The following is a 21939-nucleotide window of genomic DNA, read 5'->3' on the forward strand; positions in this document are numbered from 1 at the left end:
TACAAACCTCAAACACAGCAAGTTATTTACACATTGCTGAGGGCAAAAGGACATTTTATTCACCATCCTTTAAATGGATATTTGCTTTGTCAAGTGTCATGTGCACAGGTATATATAATAAACACGGCCACAGATAACATTTTGGTTTAAACAAATTGGAAACACTGACAACTGGAATCAACTGATTTAGTTCAACTAGTAACCCACATACCTCCCGTCATCATGTGTATGAATGCTAAACATATCAGTTGCAGCCAGAGGTAAGTGTTTGAAAGGGGTTTTGTAAGTGGCAAATTAATGTTGGAATCCAACTCTGGTCCACTGGAACAGAAGCAGATTTATATCAGACAGCAGCAGGCTCAATCATAGGAGTTATCTTCCCAATGTCATACTGCCTTTTTCAATGTAATATACTGTAAAGTAAATGATGTGCTCTTGGCAAGATGTGGTCATGTTCAGTGTTAGCTATTTAGCATTACATAAATGTTCTCCTTTCAGGCTTGGGTTTGTTTGTTTTGGGGGAGGAGGGTGTTAACATTTAATTGATTTATTTAAGGAAGTTTTAACAGGTTTAAAAATCATTGACATAAAAATCATGACTGGTGTAGAGAAAGTAGATAAGGAAGTGTTGTTTACTACTTCTCATAACACAAGAACTAGAGGTCACCAAATGGAATTAATAGGCAGCAGGTTTAAAACAAATAAAAGGAAGTATTTCTTCACACAATGCACAGTCAACCTGTTGAACTCCTTGCCAGAGGATGTTGTGAAGGCCAAGACCATAACAGGGTTCAAAAAAGAACTAGATAAATTCATGGGGGATAGGTCCATCAATGGCTATTAGCCAGGATGGGCAGGAATGGTGTCCCTAACCTCTGTTTGCCAGAAGCTGGGAATGAGCGACAGGGGCTGGATCACTTGATGATTACCTGTTCTGTTCATTCCCTCTGGGGCACCTGGCACTCGCCACTGTTGCAAGACAGGATACTGGGCTAGATGGACCTTTGGTCAGACCCAATATGGCCATTCTTATGTTCAGTAACTGGCTCTATAGCCACATACCTATGGAAAGATATGGTGTTTCTTGAAAAGTTCATGATGATTTAGTGGATTCCTGGAAACCGCACAGAATAAACAAATGCTTTCAACTGTCAATCCTAGAGAATATCCACTACATGCTGTCTGATGTTAAAGTTTTGCCATTTGGAAAGGAAAGAGATTTGGGCCACTACGCAGAGCTCTGGGCAGATTTCTGTCCAGCAACTGTCAAGCTGAAGACATGTGAAGTTGCCACGTAGTTTCCTGAGATCTGTATTGCTACTGTTCCCTTGAGTAACAGAAATCCCTTATTTTTATGGCAGCTGGGACTGCAAACCTAAGGATTTGTTTTGAACACAATGTAGTTTCAGTTCCTTTTGGATATTTTATGATTGCTCAAATATTTATCCACAGTGGAGCATTCATTGGGTCTGAAAAAGAGAGTGAGAATGACTCCCTAGTCCAGCGGTTAGGCCACCTGCCTAGACAGTAGGAAATCCCAAATCCAGTCCTCCTGCTCCAATCACTCTTTCAATATTTATACAAAGTGGAAACAGCTTGAATAGGAAATATTGAGGGAGTCCCTCACCAGAATAGCCCAGAGCTTGAGCACTCTCCTGAGAGGAGAATTGGAACAGGAGTCTCCCTTCACTCACCCTGCCTGAGAGGGGGAAAGTGAACTTGGGTCTCCCACAGCCCAGGTGAATGCACTGACCACTAGGCTAAGTTATAAAGTGACCACCCACTACTTTTATGTGGAGGAAGGCAGATGCCCAACTCATTGCCGCAAGAAGTGGCTTTGACGCATAAGCTGCCTGACTCTAGCTCATAGACTCACAGACTTTAAGGCCAGAAGGGATGACCATGATCATCTAGTCTGACCTCCAGCACATCGCAGGCCACAGAACCTCGCCCACGCATTCCTTTAGTAGGCCCATAGCCTCTGGCTAAGTTACTGGAGTCCTTGATCTTGATTTACAGGCTTCAGAATACACCATTTACTCTAGTTCAAACCAGCAAGTGACCCATGCCCCATGCTAGAGAGAAAGGTGAAATACCCCCAGGGTCTCTGCCAATCTGACCTGAGGAAAAATTCCTTCCTGATCCCAAATGTGGCAATCTGTTAGACCCTGAGCATGCTGGCAAGACCTACCAGCCAGACACCTGGGCAAAAACTCTCCTTAGTAACTCAGAGTCCTCCCCCTCTAGTGTCCCATCTCTGGCTGTTGGGGATACATGGTAATAGCAGTACCAAATGGGTATGACGGGGTATAGAATCCCTGAGTTTACAGATGCACTGAAAACCCTTGTTATTGGACTTGCAATTTTATGTGTCAATTCCTTTAATATTCTTGGATGGAGATTATTTGGGGCCTCCGATTTGGTCCCATTAAGTTTTTCGAGTTTGGTTTCCACCTTGGCTGTGGTAATTTCTACTTTTATAACCTTGTTCCCAGATGGCTGGTTTCTGTGCATAGATTGAGAACAGAGATATGTCCCTCCCTGCAGACCAGATTTAGAGTAGGACTTAGCACCCCGCCTCTCTTGTTGGCATCTCCTACTGGCTATCTTCGGCAGCTCCCCACCTAGCGCGATGACTCTTGTGAATCATATTCTTAGGCGCCTGTCTCTCCCCATTCATTGTTGAGGGAACCCGGGTATCTAACTTGACTTTGTGAATCACAGTGTTGCTTCTATGATTTTTCTAGGCACCTAAAATATAAGTGCTGTGATGCTCAGTGGTACAACACCTACATCCCTTTGTGGATCCCACCCATTGTCTCCATGTATGATTTAACAATAAAAGAAATGGCAAATGAGATCTTTAAAATAGAATGTTTTTTTCTTTTAGTGACTTGAGTGATCCACAGCCAGAAGCTCATCCAAGTGACAACTCTTGCAGTCATGTGGTGGGTAGAGATGCCTGCAGACTTAGCAGGTGAGGCCTCAGAATCACTTAAGAATTCCTCCCACCTTTTGCGTCTGTATGATATTTTAGGAAAATCTCCCCTTCTATGGAGATAAGCATCCCCTTGACCAAGGAAACCACTGTCGTTTCTATCTTTGAAATGATTACTAGGGAATCTTTGGGCTCCTATTACTTGTAAAATTTCAGAGGCTTTCAGTTCAGCCATTTGCTCTGATCAGGAACTTGTGTTCTGATTACAACCTCAAGAGAGGCATTTAAGCAGATGTGAGACCTGCTTTGCTTCAGAAGGGACATTTTCCCCCGGCACCTTTTCCCTTTCACTGGCCAGGTGATGGTCATTGGATTTGGCACAACGAAAGCAGAATTCCTCTTTTTAAGGCTGGTTGTAGGCAAGCCCCAGTTGTAGATTTTGCCTTCACATATCTGAGCTGCCCAGCAACCCCCCTGCTTCTTAGGGAGGGCTCCAGCGTGTCCTCCTCCGAGTAGTTTCCTTGGCAGCAGCACTGTCTGTTCAGCTTCCCACTGGCTAAGTGAGGGGGAACCTGAAAGAGAACAACACTTCTCTCGCAAAGCTGGGCCTTGGGGAAGCAAAGCTTGAACCCCCGGCTTTCTCCCTAAGCAGAAGCACCCTTTGCTTTGTCACCCAGAGCAGTTCACAGAGCATAGATCAATGCTCATGTAATAAGCAGAGGAGTGTTATTTTCTCTCTGTATTATTGTAGTGCCCGGAGGTCCGCAGAGACAACAAGGCCCCATGGCAGGGGTGCTGGAACAATTTGTACAGTGGGGGTGCTCAGAACCATTGACCCACACTGCAGATCTTGTATATGAGGGAAACCACTTGAAGCCAGGGGGTGCAGCAGCCCTAGCTCCAGTCCCGGCGGCCCATGGTAGGAGGTGCTGTTGTTAGAGCCAGTCGCTGCCCCGAAGAGAGGAATGGAAGCGCTGCAGAAACAGCTGGACTCAGGCCGTGTCTCCTTCAAAGCGTCCCCGTCGCGAAGAAGCGCCGGCTCTAGCCCCCGCCTCCGGGCGCTGGACTGCGGGCAGGCCCCACTCCTCTGCCCCGGCCAGGTCTGGGCAGCTGCAGGCCCGCCGCCCTCCACTGGGGGGCCGGTCCCTGAGCCCCGGAGCAGCGCGGTGGGGTGGGGGCAGAAGTCACTGGGGGGAGCAGTGGGGCGGGACCCGCAGGGTGGGAGCTGGCGCAGGTAGGGCTGGGCGGGGGGCTGGAGAGGTAGCCAGCCTTCACCGCCCCATCCCTGCCCCCCATGGCCTCTCGCGGGCCCGAGGGCTGGGGCTCCGCCCGCCCACGGCTCGATCCCCGCAGGTGGGCTGCGAGCGGCGGAGTAACTCCGGCTGCCGCCGGCTGCCTTCAATTTCGGCGCCACAGCGGCCTCCGGTGGCCGGCAGCTGCACTTGCAGGCGTCCTGCCTCCGGGCGACTGCGGCGCGGGCCCCAGGGAGCTCCCCGCTCTGCCGGCAGGGGGGTGCGCTGCGCCACTGCCGCTAAAGTCCCGTTTCGCTCAGGCCGCGGGCATAACAAGCGGACTCGTGCAGTCCTCAGACAGGGCGCTGCCGGCGCTGGGCTGAGCCAAAGCCCAAGCCCGGTGAAGCCCCTGGGAAGTCGTGGTTGGGCTTTGGATCAGGCCCACCCAGAGAGCCCTGCCTAGCTCTCGGCTCAGTGCAACAGGCGCATTCCCAGCAAGTCCAGCCCCTGGTCTGGCACTAGCCAGGCTTCAGGGAGCAGCCCGCTCCGTGTTTTCCATCGCGGGGCGCTCAACCCTCTGGGCAGAACTTCCTCCAGCTCAGCCGCCCCCAGCGAGGTGGGACATGGCTGTAGAGAATTTAGCAGCTATTTACTGCCCAGCCCAAGGGAAGTTAATTAGAACAAGACAAATCAACGCTGCACTAAATTTATTCTACATTTTATTTATAAACATACATTAACTATAAAAGCTGTTGCATTTTAGACAATTTTTTCCTACTTTCCAGAGGCATTTTAGAATAAATATTGTAAGTGAAGATTAGTGTCACTGTATAGAACATTAGCCCAACTAGGACAGTAATTCTTGTCCCAGCATATAAGGTGGATCCCTTTTAGCTCACCAACCATTATGTCATGTCTGGACAGCTACAGTATGTATTCCATCAATAACACTACAGAGCAGGAGTAAGGAAAACCACTATGAAAGTTTGGTAGTGAAATACATAAAATGGTTATGACAGTTATCCATGTTCTCTGAAGTAACAAGGTGGTAAATAAGCTTTTGCAAGAGCTAAAAAACATTACATTGTACTTGCTCAGCAACAATACATCACTTTGTGAAACACACACATTTACATGGTAGCTCAATGTAGTAAAGCATTATTTTTCCGGCAACCACAAAAAACAAAAAATCAAACTTGTGTTTGAATTGGAAAAAGCTAGGCCTTAGCCTGACCGAACTCCATTTGACAGGCTCCAAATGAAAAAAAAAAATCAAATAAACACAAACCATTGGCAATTAGCATTTAGAAAATGTTCTGTGCTGGTGACTAGTTGTTCAGTATGGAAAAACACTGTGTGGTCTAAGAATGCTGCTTTGTATTAGCTTTGGTACATATGCAATTAGCCCCACTAAAATATGTATATATGAAAAAATGAGAGAAAGGAGGGCTACGTTTTCAAGAGGCTTCAATCAGAGATCCATTTGTGCGTTTGCAACTCTGCACATAAAAACTCCAACTTGCACATGCATTTTGTCTCCAGTCATGCTTCTGCTAAAAGCACTGGGAGTTTACCACTGACTTCATTAGAAACAGACCAGACCTGTGTGACATCCAACACTTGTACACACAGGTGACTGATTTACACATCTAAATCTTATCACCTGTGTGCATAAGTGTTAATGACTAATATCAAAGGTTCACACTCAAGCATGCAAAAATGGAAGTCATGTTTTGAAAATTAGGCCCAGAATATAATATAGTCACATACCCTTAGTGTAACAGTTGGAGTTAGATAGATGTAAAAAATTACTTTATAAAAATCTGTATTTTGAATTTTCATATTGTGCATTATTTGCAATAAAGTATTATGATGACAACATGCAAAGTGTAAACATGGAAACATCAAGGTTATCAAAACATTGAACAGTAAATCATGCAGACGGTTAATCACAACATTGGATGTTGCTGTATATATCCAAAAGTTTCTTTTTTATTATTTTTTGTAGTTTTTTGTTTTTTTTTTAAAAATAACCCCCATCTGAAGTCCTGTTAGCTTTACTCTTGGGATTTATTGCATCCATAAGTCACCACCGTGTGCAACAGCTTTGCATTTTCTAAGGCACAGTTTTAATGAAATAATATGCAACTTTCTATTAGATAGCAACAATGTCTTAAAATTACAACATTGTACAAATGTTTTCAGTGACAAAGTATTTCTGCATGAGCACGCAACTTGCATGCAAATAACTGTCTAGCATTTTAAATAAATAGATGCTATCAATATAAACACTTAGAAAAAAAATTATTGCTCACCTAATATCCACTTTATTTCCTTTTACCAACACATCAAAAGACAATGGATGTGTACATATTCTGTCACATACAATAAGGAATCTCTTAATTTAGTTGATCATGGTTTTAAGGCAGAATAAATAGATTTTTTCCCCCATTTTTAAAGAGCATCTTAAGCTGCTAAGTGTGATGCTTTCGAATAATTTCTCTTTATCAGCCTGCTGAAATTCACCATGTAGTACAGTTAGAAACCAGTACTGTAATATTTTACAACTGTAATGTGTCAGCTAAAATGTGTCTATATTCTTGATCTCTACACCCACAGCTCCAGTTGCTGTTTCAGGGAGCTACTGGTATGCACTAATGGGAGAATATACTTATTATAATGCACAGGGTGCAACTGACCCAAATGCGCTTAACAGTTTTTGTGTTTGTTTTGTAAAATGTTACAGATTGGACCTCATCCTGCATTCTTTATACACTCACAATCACCCCGAGTGCAATGAGAGTTGTATGTACAAGGAACACAGATTCAAGTCCACTGATGTACTGCACTGAATCACAGCTGTTTATAGTTTGACACATTCTAATTATATTGACCCTTTATGGGACCCAAAGCAACCTGTCTGGTTTGTAAATGAATTTCTACTATATAGAATCTCATTAAGGTATCAGATTCATAAGATCTTCTAATTCATTTGTAACAACTCTACTGGCCATGAGAAAATTACAAGCCAATAGATCCCCTTAGCTGTACCAACAACCCACCACTGCTAGATTCAGCTTCACCCACGCCAGCCCCCCAAGAATTTGGTAGTATTGTATAATTCTGTACACGTTAAGAAAAGATTTCCTCTTTATTATCCTACTGGGGATTTTTGCAATTGCTAATGGCATACACTCTTTCAGGCTTAATGAAGAAATCTTTATTTGATAGACTATTAAGCTATATTGTTGAACATTACTTGATGTATACACACACTGAAAAAAAATCCTAATGCTAAAGGTGCAATAATTTATTTGTATAACTCCTACCCTCCACTGAAGGTAACATAAAACAAAATGTTTCAGAATTGCAGTATGTATTATTAAACTAGTATCTTTGTGTAAAAAAGCTAAAGTTTCAGTAAGAACAGAAAAGTCACTTGTGATGTTTAGTTTTGCAAACGCACTAATTAGATGCTATCTTTAAACAATTTCTCATCTTGAATGGACATATTCTAGAACTTCCATAATGGTTCTGTGAACTTAATTTTTTAATTCCTAGAAGTATTAAAACAAAATAGGTTTATTGAATCTTTTCTGACTTTGAAAAGAGCAAAACAACAGATTTAAAATCATAAACTTGTTTGAAACTATGGAAAGCCTCTTTTTTAATACTTCAGATATGAATTACCAAATGTTCTTCGTACACATTATGCAAATTCACTAAGAAAGGGAAAAAAATCATACTGTGCTTTAAAGTAGCAGATGCAGCCTTTTATAGGAGCATTACAAAATGAGATGGGAGCTATGAAGTCCATGGATATGAGCTCTTACAAGTGATTGTCTGGAAGCAGCCCTAGGGACATGATGGGGAGGCTCCTTCTTGCAGAAAGTTTTTAGGACTGACATTCCTGTCACAACGTTGTTGGCTGCCCAGCAGCTAAATTAAAAAATAAAAACATAGTAACCGTTACAAAGGTGACAAATCTTGACACTTTTTACTTTTGAAACAATGGAGTATATAGGATTTCCCTCATGTGACATTTATATGCAAGAAATCCTGGCAAGAGTTTGACATCTCAGTAGTGCCCCTAGTTCTATAGTCAATTAAGGGTATAAATTAGGCACCAACTTCGGGGGGGGACGACAAGGATATAAATATTGGCCTAGCAGGAATATATCCTTTATGTTTGAAAGACAAATGATCTCCTTTGCACTGCTAGCACATTCTGCATGCACTTCCAGTCAATTTACACACAAAGTTATGGTAGAACAACATGGCAGAGGTTGATAAGTCATCTTTAGCCAATTCCATTGTGCCAATTCTGCATTATATGACTGCACACACTGATCAGAAGCAGCCTCCTCCTGTAGCCAGGCAATACACAAGTTAAAGAAGAGGGTTAACTACTTTGCCTTAGAACTTCTTTGTCAGTGTCACATGTATAACATTAATGATATGGACAAGAATATTTCTTTCTTTTCTTTTCTTTTTTTTAAAGTTCATCTGTATTAATTTGTTGTTCTAAAAAGATAAGCTATCTATAAACTGCAGTCACTTATTTAAAAAAAAATACCCTGGCCACTTAGTTTTCTCCCTAGAAAAACAGAAAACACATTGATATACATATTTTTTGTATGTAAAGTTTCTAAACTTTAAATTTTAAAGACACATTGATATACATACTTTTTGTATGTAAAGTTTCTAAACTTTAAACATTATGAAAAAGTAATTTGCAGCTTCAGGCAAACTTCTGGTAGGCAGCTGTTCTGCAAGTGTGTCCATACCCCTCTCAGCCTCTTATTTGCACAACTTCTGGTTTGTGTAAGAGCGCTAACATTGTAGTATCCTGTCCTCTATTTCAGACAAATGGTCTTCCAAATTTTTTATATATAAATAAAAGCCAGACAAAATACAGATAAACTATTTCAACCGTTGAAGGTCAACAAAATCAATCCCTCTAGAACGCCTACACTTGAACTATTTGTCCACTTTTGGAACTTAAGCACAAGTGGGTAAATTTTAAAAATTTTGAATAAAAATAAAAGCTCCTGAGCAGAGACACTGCAGAAAGAGGCCAATTTTCAGTTTAGAGAAAACACCTGAAGGTAAGCTACGAAATTCTGAAAATAGTATTTGTATTACCCTAGCACCTAGGAGCCCTAGTTATGAATCAGAACCCCATTTCACTGGGCACTGTACAAACACAGAATATTAATTTGTAATGAAAACAAAGAACCTTAAATCACATATGCACAAGTGACATCACTGTAATACATTGTATTTTCTTCTACTTCCTGGCACAAAGTTGTAACAAAATTGCAGAAGAGAACTGCTACCTCACATATACTCAGTAATAATACTCAACAGTGCCCTCTCTTGTAAATGGGACCACAACCCTCTTTCCAAATAAATAAATAAATAAATAAATAAAAAATTGGGGAAGGGGAAGAAAAAAAATACTGAATTTTATTCCAATTTTTATATATAGCTAGAAACACAGGTATACACATTTATGGCCAGTTCCTCACCAACTTGAGTAAGATTTTGCATGATCAAGCCTATAGATATGAAGAAGAATTTCTAAGTTTTCTAATGTTGTTTGGTTTGATGTAAGGTGCCTAAAAGAGTTTCATAACAGAAATAAAAGCAACTGTGCAAATGAATGAGAGGCTGTACAACAGCACCCTCTATGTCTAAGAATATGGAAATATTTCTAAACTCAAAAATCAATACATTAGGACTGAGTACAACTTGTGGGTGGACCAGAGTATTTTTGTTCCTTGATTTATAGAGCCAGACTTTTTTTGGGAGGGGAGGAAATAATATGGGGGAAGGAAGAGGACCCTGTGTTTTGTCCCATCAATAGCAAACATTTCCTGGATATTCAGTATTCAACAGAAATTTCAGATCAAGTCTAGGGTGGTGTTCTGTGTTTTTCTCCACACCCCCTTCCTTTCATGCAGAGTAAAAGTGAAGTGAATATCCTATATATCTGACTATGTGCTGGGAGGAGGGAAAGGAAGGAAAGGGGCTAAAAATTCTATAGTAATTTGATATCAATCACATGTAGATGGCATAGTAGATAGGAACAAAATCTGGCCTACACCAAGTGGTAGCAACTGTCCTACACTCTCCAGTGACAAGTCAGAGATCCATGAACAGGAATCTCAAGGACATACAAGGTCTGAGTGTGCTGCAGGGGCCAGGTATTTAGACATTAAATGGGATGGCATGTCTAATACTGCTTAACAGGGACCCTTCTGCCAATTAAAGAGCAATGTTCATGGGCTCTGATGTCCTTTTTGGACAGAAAGAGGATCAAAGTGGGGCAGCGTGGTGGTAGGGGTGACCAGACCTCCCGTTTTTAAAGGGACAGTCCCATATTTAAGCCCTCCCACAGGTGTCCCGACTTTTTCCTAAAAACGGGCAAATTGTCCTGCATTTTCTGTCTCCCCCGCATCAGTATTGGTGGGTCCTGATGCTGGCCAGATCCCTGCTTGCCAGCCTCCTGCCCACGAGCGGTGAGTGTAAGGCAGGGTCCAGTGGCCAGTGATAGGGGTGGGTGTGGAAGGCTGATGGCGGGGTGAAGATGCAGCGCATGGGGCCAGCTGCTCTCCCTGCTGGCTCGTCAGCGCAGCCCCTGCTGCATGCTGGCTCTCAGCCAGCAGGGCCCAGCCCCCATCCCGTTTCCGGCCGGCAGTGGCTGTGCATTGCGAGCTGTGGTGGCTGGTGAGTGCAGGCAGGTGCCAGGCGGCGGCTGGTTACGTGTCGCCTCTGATGCCCACCCATCAGCCCTTTACGTGCTTCCCCACTCACTGTCCTCTCCCTGCTTTGCCCCTTCAACTCCCCAGCCCCACTGCTCCTCCACATTCCCCCCAGAAGGATGCATCCAACTCCCAGCGCTGTGCGGAGAGCCAGCCTCTGGTCAGAGTGCTCGGCTCACCAACAGCCTGGCTGGCAGGCTCCTTCCTCCCCCCACAGCCTCTGGCTGGGCCGGCACCCCAGGAAAGCCCCAAACCCTCTGGCTCTGAGCACTAGCCAGGAGGAGCCGAGCCCTGCATGTGCCAAAGCTCTGCACAGCGCTAGTACAGGGCAGCCTCTCCACCCCTCAGCTAAGCTCTGGAGTGGTAGGGTGGGGGGGGGGGGGAAGGGGGAGAGTGATTTCCAGCCTGTTCATGCCTGCAGGCTCCACAGCAGCCCCCAGGGCAAGGGCTTAGCACCCTCTTCACCCGCCCCTCCCTCCGCCCTGGGTTCTGCCCCAGGGAGCAAGGGGCTGCTCTGTCCCCTAGGCACCCTCTCCTGCTGAGCCACCTCTCTGGATGGTGGTTCACTGAAACCTCTGCAGTCAGGTTCCCTGGGCCCTGGTGCATGATGAAGCCGTAGGGCTTAACCCCTTCCTGCCCGTGCTGTAACCAGAGGCAGCTGGGTTATATTGGTGGCCAGCAGCAGCCTGGAGGTGTTAGCTGCCTTTCAACGCTGTGCGGGTAGGAAGGGACAAGCTGCTTCCAGCCAGGGGGAAGAGATGAATTCTGCAAAGACATGGGCCAGGTCATCTGTTTCCTCCCTCCTCCTCTGTGTCTTGAAGCAGCTCCCATCCCTTTCCTCCCAACAGTGCCGAAAAGCTGCTGCTGACCACATTCTGGTGTGAGCCCTGGCAGAAATCTGGGGGCGGCGGAATTGTGACCCTGCATGCCCCCCCTCGTGTTGCCTTGGAAGGATGTGGTGCCAGGAGAGGCAGGCCCGTCCCGGGGCCAAGCCAGGCATGGATGGCGGAGAGTGCAGGGCAGGGAGGGTTGGGTCAGTTGGTCAACCAGGAGTGCGTGTCACCTCTCCGTGTGTGTGTGTGTGTGTGTGTGTGTGTGTGTGTGTGTGTGTGTGTGTGTGTGTGTGTGTGTGTGTGTGTGTGTGTGTGTGTGTGTGTGTGACCTCTCTCCCCATGTGAACTCTAAAGCCTTAAAGATAAGAAGGTAAACAAAAAGAATCCAACTACGCAGTGTTTCTTTTTAACGGAGGCTCAGTCAGCTTGATGTTAATTTGAATGTTTGTACTGCATAGTTCTGATTGATTGCCGTTGAACTCGCCTGAATATCAGTAATTGTACCAGGTTTCCTGTATTCAGCAAAGGGAAATATGGTCACCCTAGGTGGTGGTGAACACCTTCAAGGCTGTTACACAGGGAAACTTCCCATCCTCTCAAAAATATGAACAGCAATTAAAAACTGAGTAAGTTTACAATACCGAACATTATTCATGCATTATATTGCAAAGCTAACATAAAGGGCGACTAGGGCAGAGAGATTTTTGATGGCAATTGACAGTAACAACAGCTTAATATTGTTATGTTACATATGAACATATGCACAGTTAGTAAATAACTAAACATCTTCCAACAAGAATGACAGGATTAACTCTAGAATGTAGTGTGGAAGGAAGAACACCATGGACACCTTAAAATGCAATCTTATCTTAAATTTTATCTTATCTTAAAATGCAATCTGGTACTTACTTCTGGATCTGACGTAACAATCATTGCAGTTGAGAAGACCATTTCTAATCCTGACATCTGTTCCACTTGCTGCATCTCCAAGCTGTCCCTTGCAAATTCCACACTATTGGTTGAAGAAGAATGGAGAGAGTAAGGTTTATGGGACAGGTTTCTTTTTCTCTATCTCATTTTTTCCAAGGTTTGGATTTTCATTTCATGAGTTCCTTGTGAGGTGAAAAAAAGATTTCCTGTGGTCTAAAAGCAGGGTTTTCAGAGCAGGCTACATTTAGGGCATGATCCCATAAGTCTTCACTTAGACTAAATGCACATTAAAATTAATAAGGATTTTGCTGAGACGTTACTATAGAACTGAGCCCTTTGTGACAGGCAAACCTCAGAAAGGTCAGAGGTTGTAAAGATGAAGATGGTTATTGAACGCTTATCTGAATGTATGCTGTGTAAATCAGGCTGGAGATGTGAGACCAGGTGTTCTCTTGAGATTTCTAGAAATCACCAACTTAGCTGACTGAGAAATACCATAAGAACAGTCTCTCTTAGACTAGTTCTACTTGAGGTCTTGGTGAAAATCAGAAAAGCACATTCATGAAGACACTGGACAATGCCTGCATGCATATCCCTTTGTGAGGCAGAAGCAAATTTCAGTTTGAGGCAAAGGTTAGATTTGGTTTTTATTTTAGAGGAACAGGTTTGTCCACCTTTACTTATATGCTGCCTCCTTTACAAAGTAAAAGCTGGGAGCAGCAATTTGGGATCTATGGGATAATTTTGATTAAGATGTTGGTTAAAAAATTCTGCAATCGTTTTTCAGCTACCTAGTCAATATCATCATGGAGGCACTGCAATTTTACCTGTTTCTTCCTATATATAGTAGGAAGAAGAAAAAATTAAAAATCATTTGCATGTAACACAAAGGTCACAAAGTACCAAGTACATTGTACTAGTGCAAACATTTGAAATGGGAGCAAGTGATGGAATGTTTAATGCGTCTTCCTTCCATCCAACACTTACATTCTATCTAAACAGAGATCTTAAACTGTTTAGCAGCTAATTAGTAAGAAGTCTGTTCAAATATAGTTCTCTAGAAAAGTGTCAGCATAGTTTCAAACCTCAGTGACTGGGTCACAGAAAATGTTTCTTGATGTAGGGTTTGCTTTGCATCTGAATCTCAGGTGTGCTGAATAGCCAACATATACTTCACAAGACAATGTGTAAAAGAACAGAAATTAAAGTGACAGGTACTTTATCTAGCTATAAGCATTTCTAAACTGACAGAGTATAATTCATATATAATTTTTCTAAGATGCTAAGCAGTGAAATCTCTCCAAGATGAATCTGATCACTTGAAAACGGGTGGGGCGGGGGAGTTGGTCACAACTACTTTGAAAGATTCATTTGATAAATTATTTAAGCACACTTCATCAGATACCAGCATTCAAATATTTTATACTTGGGAAATGACATGTATACTGGACATTAACCAGTGTTCTAACTTCTGTTATTTGAGATTGCGGAATAATATCTGCGCAGTTACTTGCTAACAAATCACAGGTCTTGGTTCAATTAACAGAACCCTTGATGTAACTATTTGATAGGAAAGAAACAAATTTACACCATTCTAATTCCTCTTCAATACAAATGCATAACAGTGGTGCAGAATAATAACTTCCTCCCATTTCCAGTGTTCATGATCAGTAATTACAACATACTTTCTTCCCACAGTAACCATGACACAGGTAGCATGAAATCTTTTTTAAACAACCAAGATAATAATGAAGTCATACCCTGAAGCAATTAATGTGAAAATATAGACCAAGTGTTTCAATAATCATGGCAGCTCCTTTTCCAAGAGGAAGACGACAGGTAGAACATAGTTTCTTTCCACTGACAGACCTAAAAGACAATATATATTTTTTAAAAATGTAAGAGCAATGTGTGGCAGAGAGCAAACAAATGTTTATGCAGTTTTATTAAGAGTGGCCTGGAAGAATGAGTGAAGTGTTGGGAGTCAGGTGATCCTGAGTTATAATCCTAGCTCTGCCACTGACTCACTGTGTGGTCTGGGTCAAGCCACTGCACCTCTCTGCCTCAGTTTCCCCATTTGTAAAAATGGGAATAATGCTTATCAACTTATCTCACAGTTGTGCTGTGAAGATTCACGTGCTAGGGGGAGATGGACTTTCACTGGGACCTGAAGTGCTTTTGATAGTCTCCACTCCTTAAGTGTCTGTATAGTGCTTAGAAGATGTACCGCATCTACATGCCAAGTCAGAAAGAGAAGGTGCAAATTGCTTAAATATGACGGCACCGTTGATGGAGTTAAACAAAAGGAATTACTACTGTGGATTATTTTTACCCTAACTGAAGATGTAACAATCCAACTGGAAATACATGTGGATTGTCAATGTTACTAGCATAGCACACTTTTAGATAACACTGAATTTTTTTCAAGTAACGTAACAGTTACGTTTCAAATAATAAAATAATTCAGAAACTCACTTCTCCATCAGGGAAAACTAAGCCACTGAGTTTCTGAATTATTTACAACCAAACTGTTAGCATGGCATTTTTTCAAACAATTTACCTAAGTGTGTTTTAAATCTTTCCTCAAGGCTCAGCTTTGCCATGATGCCTGTAAGAAATCATCCAGTTAACAACAGTGATTGTTGGGGGACAACTGGGAATAGCTGGTACTTACAATTGACATTTAAAAAAATATTATAAATAAAGTATGTAAAATTGTATATGCTTGAATATATTCCTCTCTCCTCATTCCTTCCACATGCTGATTATATTTTTAGATTTTTAGTTCTTCAGAACAGGAAGTGTGTGACTGGTTTTGTGTTTGTACATTGCTTAGCAACATGGGCCCTGATTCTGAAAGGGACCTTGTCTCTTGGCACTAGTGTATTAACAATACTAAGTAGTAATAAATCAGCCATTGGGTAGAGGTAGGAGAGAAATTTCTCAATGATTCATGAGTTTCAAATGAATGCTTTGATGTGTGTGCTTGAGCAGTGATAAGACAAACATACAGTACTTACCCTTACCTTTATTTGTGCCACAACATAACAATAAGCCACAAAAGAGTGTGTATTTGTAGTCCATTGATGTATACCTTGGCTATATAATGGGAGAACAAAGGCAAATGCCTCTTTATCCACCAGAAAAGTGCATTAACGCAAACCCTGCACTAGGTTATTGCTATTGGAATACGGTTTGTTAAATTTTACTTAAAAAAAAAACAGCCTTAAAATATAGTTTTGGGTGTTTATGCAATATATCCTTCCACTATGTCAAGTACTTCCTAATAAAAAGATAAGAGAAAAGTAATAGGGAAAAGCTTACAAACAAACACATTCCTCCATCTCTCTTTTAGCTTCCCAAAGAGAAGCAATAACCAGACATTGGCAACATCAGGCAGGCAGAAGTCTAAAACTAACAGGCAAAAGTTTTGTGCTTTGTTTTGAAAAGTTGGCCTTAACATCCCATGAGCAGCCACACCTATAAATGAAAAATATCATGGACCTCAAATCAGGAGATCTTTGAAGAGATCTCTTAGCAGAAAAGTCAAATATCTCCAGATTCATGATATAAGGATGCTGTGTTAATTGGCATAAGATCATCTCAGAGCATTTCCATACAATCAGTATAGAGAGGAATCAAGAGGGCATAGATGAAAGTCATCTTGCTGCTGTAAATTAGTCTCAAAGTACACTACATCCTCAAACAGATGCCACATCTGCATGTGTTAAACCATTTTTAGAACAAATACTGTATCACTTTAAGTGAATGTGACTTGGAATTACCAATTGCTGCTAAGATGCTGCAATTCATAAATAACTAGGATGAAACAGCCTCTTGATTACAAGCACTGAACACTAAGATGTAAGACATTTAAATCTCTACATTAAAATCCTTCAGAGAATCAGTTCTCCTGCAGTGATCAAAAATAGTAGCAATAGATTAAAAAAAAATATCAAAGTTAATCTTTTCTTAGGCTACCTGCCAAATTCATTCTTTACTTTTAATCTTCAGAGACCTGATTTTCAGAAGTGCTGAAAACATGCAGTTCTCACGGATTTTAAGGGGAACTGAAAGCACATAGCCTCTCTGAAAACTAGGTCACTCATTTGTAGACCCTTTGGGCAAGGACTATATTCACTGTGGGTGAGCCTCACACCCTGCCCTGGCCCCTTTATGCTGGGTAAAAAGGGCTAGAAGCAGTCTTAAAAGGACTCTAAAAGCCTCTGCTCCAGCTGGGGAAGAATTTTCTCAGCAAAGGAACTGAAGACAGCAGCAGGTGTCTTCCAAAGACTCCTACACAAGCCCTGTCACAGGGGGCATACTGGGGGTGGGAGGGACATGTAAGGGATGGGTGGGCATGTGGTTGCAGTAGGTAGTGTTGGAATGATTCTGGGCAGCTCTGCTGGCCAGGGACAGGCCTACAGATTTATCCAAATTACACTGGGGCAGCTCTGCCCTCTGCAACAGCCTAGGATTGGGAAGGCATAAAGGTGGCTTAAAGCCACCTTAGCGCCACCACCGCTTGGGTTGCATATTCTGCACAGCCTGGAAACTCCTGCTGTGAGTCTAGTACACTGCTAAGCACACTGTGGGAAATTGCTTAAAATATATTACAGCTAGACTTGCAGGGCTACATTTACAAAGAGGGATCCGAACACAGAGCACACACATTAAAAAACAATCTCAAACTAATCAAAATCTGGTTACATTAATGCTTTCAATTTTCACATTCTTCTTAATGGAGCAGATGCTATTGTGGACCTCACTGAGAAAGCAGAAACACTGGGATGGGCCTGGGGCAAACTGAAAGTGTAATTGCATTTTAACCATTTTAGTCGTCTAATTGTATCCAAATTAAGTCTATGGATGCAAACATAATTAATTTTGATTTATTTAAAGGCATTTTGCAGGGTACAAGGTAGGGAGATAAATATCATTTAAAAAGTTAATGGTTTAAATGATTAAAATTCTACCCTTTGAATGGTTAACCGATTAAAGGGAGAGGGCTGGGGTTGCTTTGGCTGGCAAGGCCAGGGCTGGGGTCATTCAGCTGGCTGTGGGGCAGCTGACCAACTGGCGGGGTGGGGCCGGGGTCCGGCGCTGCATGGCTGGAACCAGAGTCCGGCCGGCAAGGGCGGGGGTCTCACATGTCCGGGCCAGGGTCCGGCTGGTGGGGCGCGGCTGGGGCTGGGGCCAGGACAGGCCGGCATGGTGCAGCTGGGGGTTAACAGTTAAAGTCGGTTAACCAGTAAGCTTAATGCTTATTGGTTAACATTTTACATCCCTAGTATAAGGTGGCTCAGTGGGATAGAACACCATTCTCCTCTACGTCACAGATTCAAATCTAGTCTATTACTGGTAGGGATCATATGTTATTACCACTTCATAACTATTTTTTGTTAGCCTAACGTACCTGAAATATTTTGGAAATCTAGTTCCTAGAAGACCTGAATCTAGATCTCTAGAAAGAAGCTTCATCATAATCACTACCCTTACTGGGAGTATCAGCAGAGAAGCCAAGTATTAGGGTTGAGAGGTCTCTGGAGATTAAGACATCCAGGCCAACGTTGAGTTGCAATGGTGCAGACTGCTGTGTTTTGGCATTCATTACCATTTCTGGTACTGCTGATAGAGTACTTCAATGACTAGTGTGAATCTAACATCTTCCAGGAGCCCTAGAAATTCACTTAAAAGCTCAATTAATAACAAAAACCTAGGTTGCAATGCTTAGTTCTCATTTGCCTGCAAATTCAATTGCTGAGGGAATCCTTAGATTAAAAATCATTTTAAAATAGATTTCACTATAAAGAGTGAAAATAAAAATGATGAGTGTTTTACTCTGCAAATTGGGTCTCCAGCGGAAGAATTAAAAAAAAAAAAAAAAGCCAAGGAGCAAAAACGTGTCACAGTTCTATTTTTGAAACAAACACTTGTTGAGAGGATTGGAATTTTATTAAAAAGTGTTTATTTCTATCAACGGTGGTAAAGTGAAGCATTCAATTGCCACTGATTTTTTTCTGATTGCAGAATCAGTTGGTTGAACAAAGGAACAAGTGAATTTTAGGCACTGTGGGTAAAATTTTCCAAACCACCCAAGCGATTTAGGAGACTAAATCCCATTTACAAAAGCGACTTGGGCATTTAGGACCCTAAGTCTTATAGAAAGTCAATGTGACTTAGGTTCCTAAGTTGCTTAGACTGCAACTATATGCACAAACACTGTTTCCTATGGTTTAGATTTTGCTCTGCAAGTGAGGAGGTTTTTTGTGCAATTACATATGCAAACAACTCCTTTTTCCAATACATTCATCACATTACATTTTTGAAAATGTAACCCACACTGTTTTATCATGTTTCTGGAGATAATTTGATCCCCAGTGCCAGAAATCACTGTGTTCCCCTCAGCAAATGCTAATTTAAGCAGTAGTCAGATTGCCTGCACTTTGGTACCCCTTTCGGAATATGAACTATAAAGCTTCCAATAAGCTTCCTCCCTTTACACCAAAGTATAATAAAATGCAACTGAGAGGCTACACAATAAACCTTAAAGTTTGGTACTGCTAAACCACTTTCCTATATAGACAAAAATATTTTAAGATTCACTCCAGATGCCCCATTTGTCCATAAAAATGAAAAAGTGGCCACATTTCATTTCTGGAGAAAAAAGGAAATAGGAATTTTAATTGGAATATGTGAAAGTAAGTAATGTAAACATGGCAACACTGTTTTCATTTACTGTACTTTTACTCTCCCAATCAATGATAAAGCCCAGTGGAGCCTCCACCATCTTCAGTCCACCAAAACTACTGTTATGACACTCCTCAAAGATCTCTTCTTGTCCAGGTCTTGGCAACCTTGATGAATTTATTCCATTTTTATCCTCCCTGACCTGACCAGCTCTTTCTCAAAGTTTTATCTTCCTTTGGTTTTCACATCTAGTTCCTCTCTTTGCCCTCCTACCACCTCTCTGACTTCATTCAGTGTCTCTCAAAGGGTCCTCCTCTCCTCCCCCCTCCATTCTCCATATGAGGCCATCATGGGACCCACTTATTCTATCATCACACTCTTTTCCTAGGTTAAAACCATATGAGGAGATAAGTTAACTATCATCTCTACACCAAAGACTTAAATCCATTTTTATTCTTCTAATCTGTCTCCCTCTCCATCCAATTCTGCATCTCACCCTGTCTCTTCAAATTATTCTCCTGGATGTCTCACCACTAATTTAAAAACTCAACATGGCCAAAAACGAACTCTTTATCCCAGGCCCACCCTATCCTGCCACCTGTCGTCGGTCACTGTTGATGACATCGCCATCCGCCCTATCACTCAGGTTCATAACCTGGAAGAATGGGGGTTATTTTTGCCATAAACATCCAGGCCACATCCAAACCTTGCAGCTTCTCTCTCTAACATTTGTAAGATCTAATCTTTTTTGTTTCAGTCCCTACAGTTAAAATCCTCATCCATATACCCGTCTTCCATCTTGATTACTCCTGCTCTAGCTTCCCAGATACCCACATTATCCCTTTTAAATCCATAAAAAATGGTTGTCTGATCATCTTTGTCTGTTGCTCCGAGCTTGTTGGCCACTCTTTGAAAATCCCCACTGGCTTCCCATTCTCTATCACATCGAGTTCGAGCTTCTTACCATCACCGCCAAAGGCCACACAGCTCTACTTTTCCCTCCACTTAATTATTTTACCCTGCTCCTTCCCCCATTTGTATGCTTCTTCCACAAGCAGCTTCACACTCTTCCATGCCATCCCTTATACATGGAATGACCTTGCTGAGTGAATCAGTAAATCCACTATCCTCTTCCTTCAAACCCCTCGAAGGCCTTGTGATGCCTACAAGAAATTGGCCAACTAATAAATGCAATGTAGCAGGGTACTTGGCAGAGTTGATATTTAAAGATATTTTTAAATCTGTATGTTTTAATGCCCTTCTTCTACCCTTCCTTCATCCATCTTCTTCGCTTGTAAACTCTCAGGGAGTGACTATATCTTTTTGTGTGTGTTGACAGTATTTAGAATATTGTCAGCGCTACCATAATACAGATCACCACCACCACAACTAATGAGGCTAGACCAATTTTTCAGGTCTGTATATTGATTACAACGCGTAAAATGTTTAAATTCTATAAATTAAGTGTTTTAGAAATAATAATCCCAGAATATTTAAAGAAAGGTATTTTCATGTTTTTAATGGGAGTAATGACATGATATCCAGTCCCTTGTTTCCAACACATGCATAGTTGATTTAGTCCAATTAATCTGAAGCCCAGAAAAGGGACTCAAACCAGGGCACAACTGCTAAGACTATGAAGAAATAATCCAGAGTTTAAATAAAGCAAAATATTGTTATGAGCTGGGTGAAACCTGTTATGGGTTGAGATTGACAGGTGTGAACTCTGCCTTCTGTTAACATAATCATAAACTTAAGCCCCACGTAAGGAAAAGGAGTATGTGGCCCTGCCCAGGAGCCTTTGCTGAGTATTGTTTTTGGGAGTGGTGAGGTGATGTATGGGAGGACAGAACAGACTGGGGCGGGGGGGGGGGACCCTGGGTAAGACACACAGAGAGAGCCTGAAGGAACAGCTGAAAGCACTGTGGCCAACCTTGGAAGAAACCTGTAGCGAGGTTTTTAGGTCAGGGATACAGGTGTGGATCAAAAAGAGGGCCACAACACATTCTGCAAGCAAGAACAACAACAACAAAAAATCCCATCTGCCATTAGATTATTAGTATTAGCAAAAACAAGAGGAGAGGTTGAAAATAAGGCACCAGTGGTTCCACTGCCAATGCAAATAGCACTGGCAGGAGGACACACTGTAACGAACTGTGGGAGAAATATTCTGCGTTATTTCAAATCATACAACAAGGAGAGCTTCATGAGACATTAAACCAATATAAATAAATACTAGAATCAAACACCACCCTCCATTCAACTAACCCTTTGCTAAACGTTTAGTTTAGGTTGGCACTTATGTCTCATTGGGAGCTGCGTTGCTCTCTGTGTGAGAGAATTAGGCCTCTAAAAGATTAGCATGAGTGTAGGGATATCAAAGGAACCAACATGTGCTTCAAGTCTGCGAATTAAGGACAGGATTTCTGTCAACAAATGTTGAAAAATGTCAGTCTCATGAAGAGCTTCCCCAACTAAGCTTAAATAAATATACTTTCCCTACTCCAGCTGAAAGCTGGATTAAATTTGAAAACCCTAAACACAGCTGA

The 21939-nt window shown here is 42.1% G+C and overlaps 1 protein-coding gene across 6 annotated transcripts in view; it reads right to left on the reverse strand.

Moving 5' to 3' along the window:
- Positions 1 to 3145: 3145 nt before the first annotated feature.
- LIMCH1 (LIM and calponin homology domains 1) overlaps positions 3146 to 21939 on the reverse strand; it is a 307831-nt gene continuing 289037 nt past the window's right edge. For 4 of the 6 annotated variants that reach the window (XM_074951498.1, XM_074951502.1, XM_074951503.1 and 1 more), the window contains 3 exons: positions 14461 to 14569; positions 12680 to 12782; positions 4930 to 8109 (listed from right to left, as the gene is read on the reverse strand). In XM_074951498.1, coding sequence (XP_074807599.1) covers positions 8084 to 8109; positions 12680 to 12782; positions 14461 to 14569 — 238 coding nt within the window. In that variant the 3' untranslated portion in view covers positions 4930 to 8083. Of the gene's footprint in view, positions 3511 to 4929; positions 8110 to 12679; positions 12783 to 14460; positions 14570 to 21939 lie in introns of those variants that run through there. The other 2 variants (XM_074951500.1, XM_074951499.1) reach the window with 1 other exon arrangement.

Source organism: Natator depressus, chromosome 4 (genome assembly GCF_965152275.1).
Source record: "Natator depressus isolate rNatDep1 chromosome 4, rNatDep2.hap1, whole genome shotgun sequence".
NCBI lineage: Eukaryota > Metazoa > Chordata > Testudines > Cheloniidae > Natator > Natator depressus.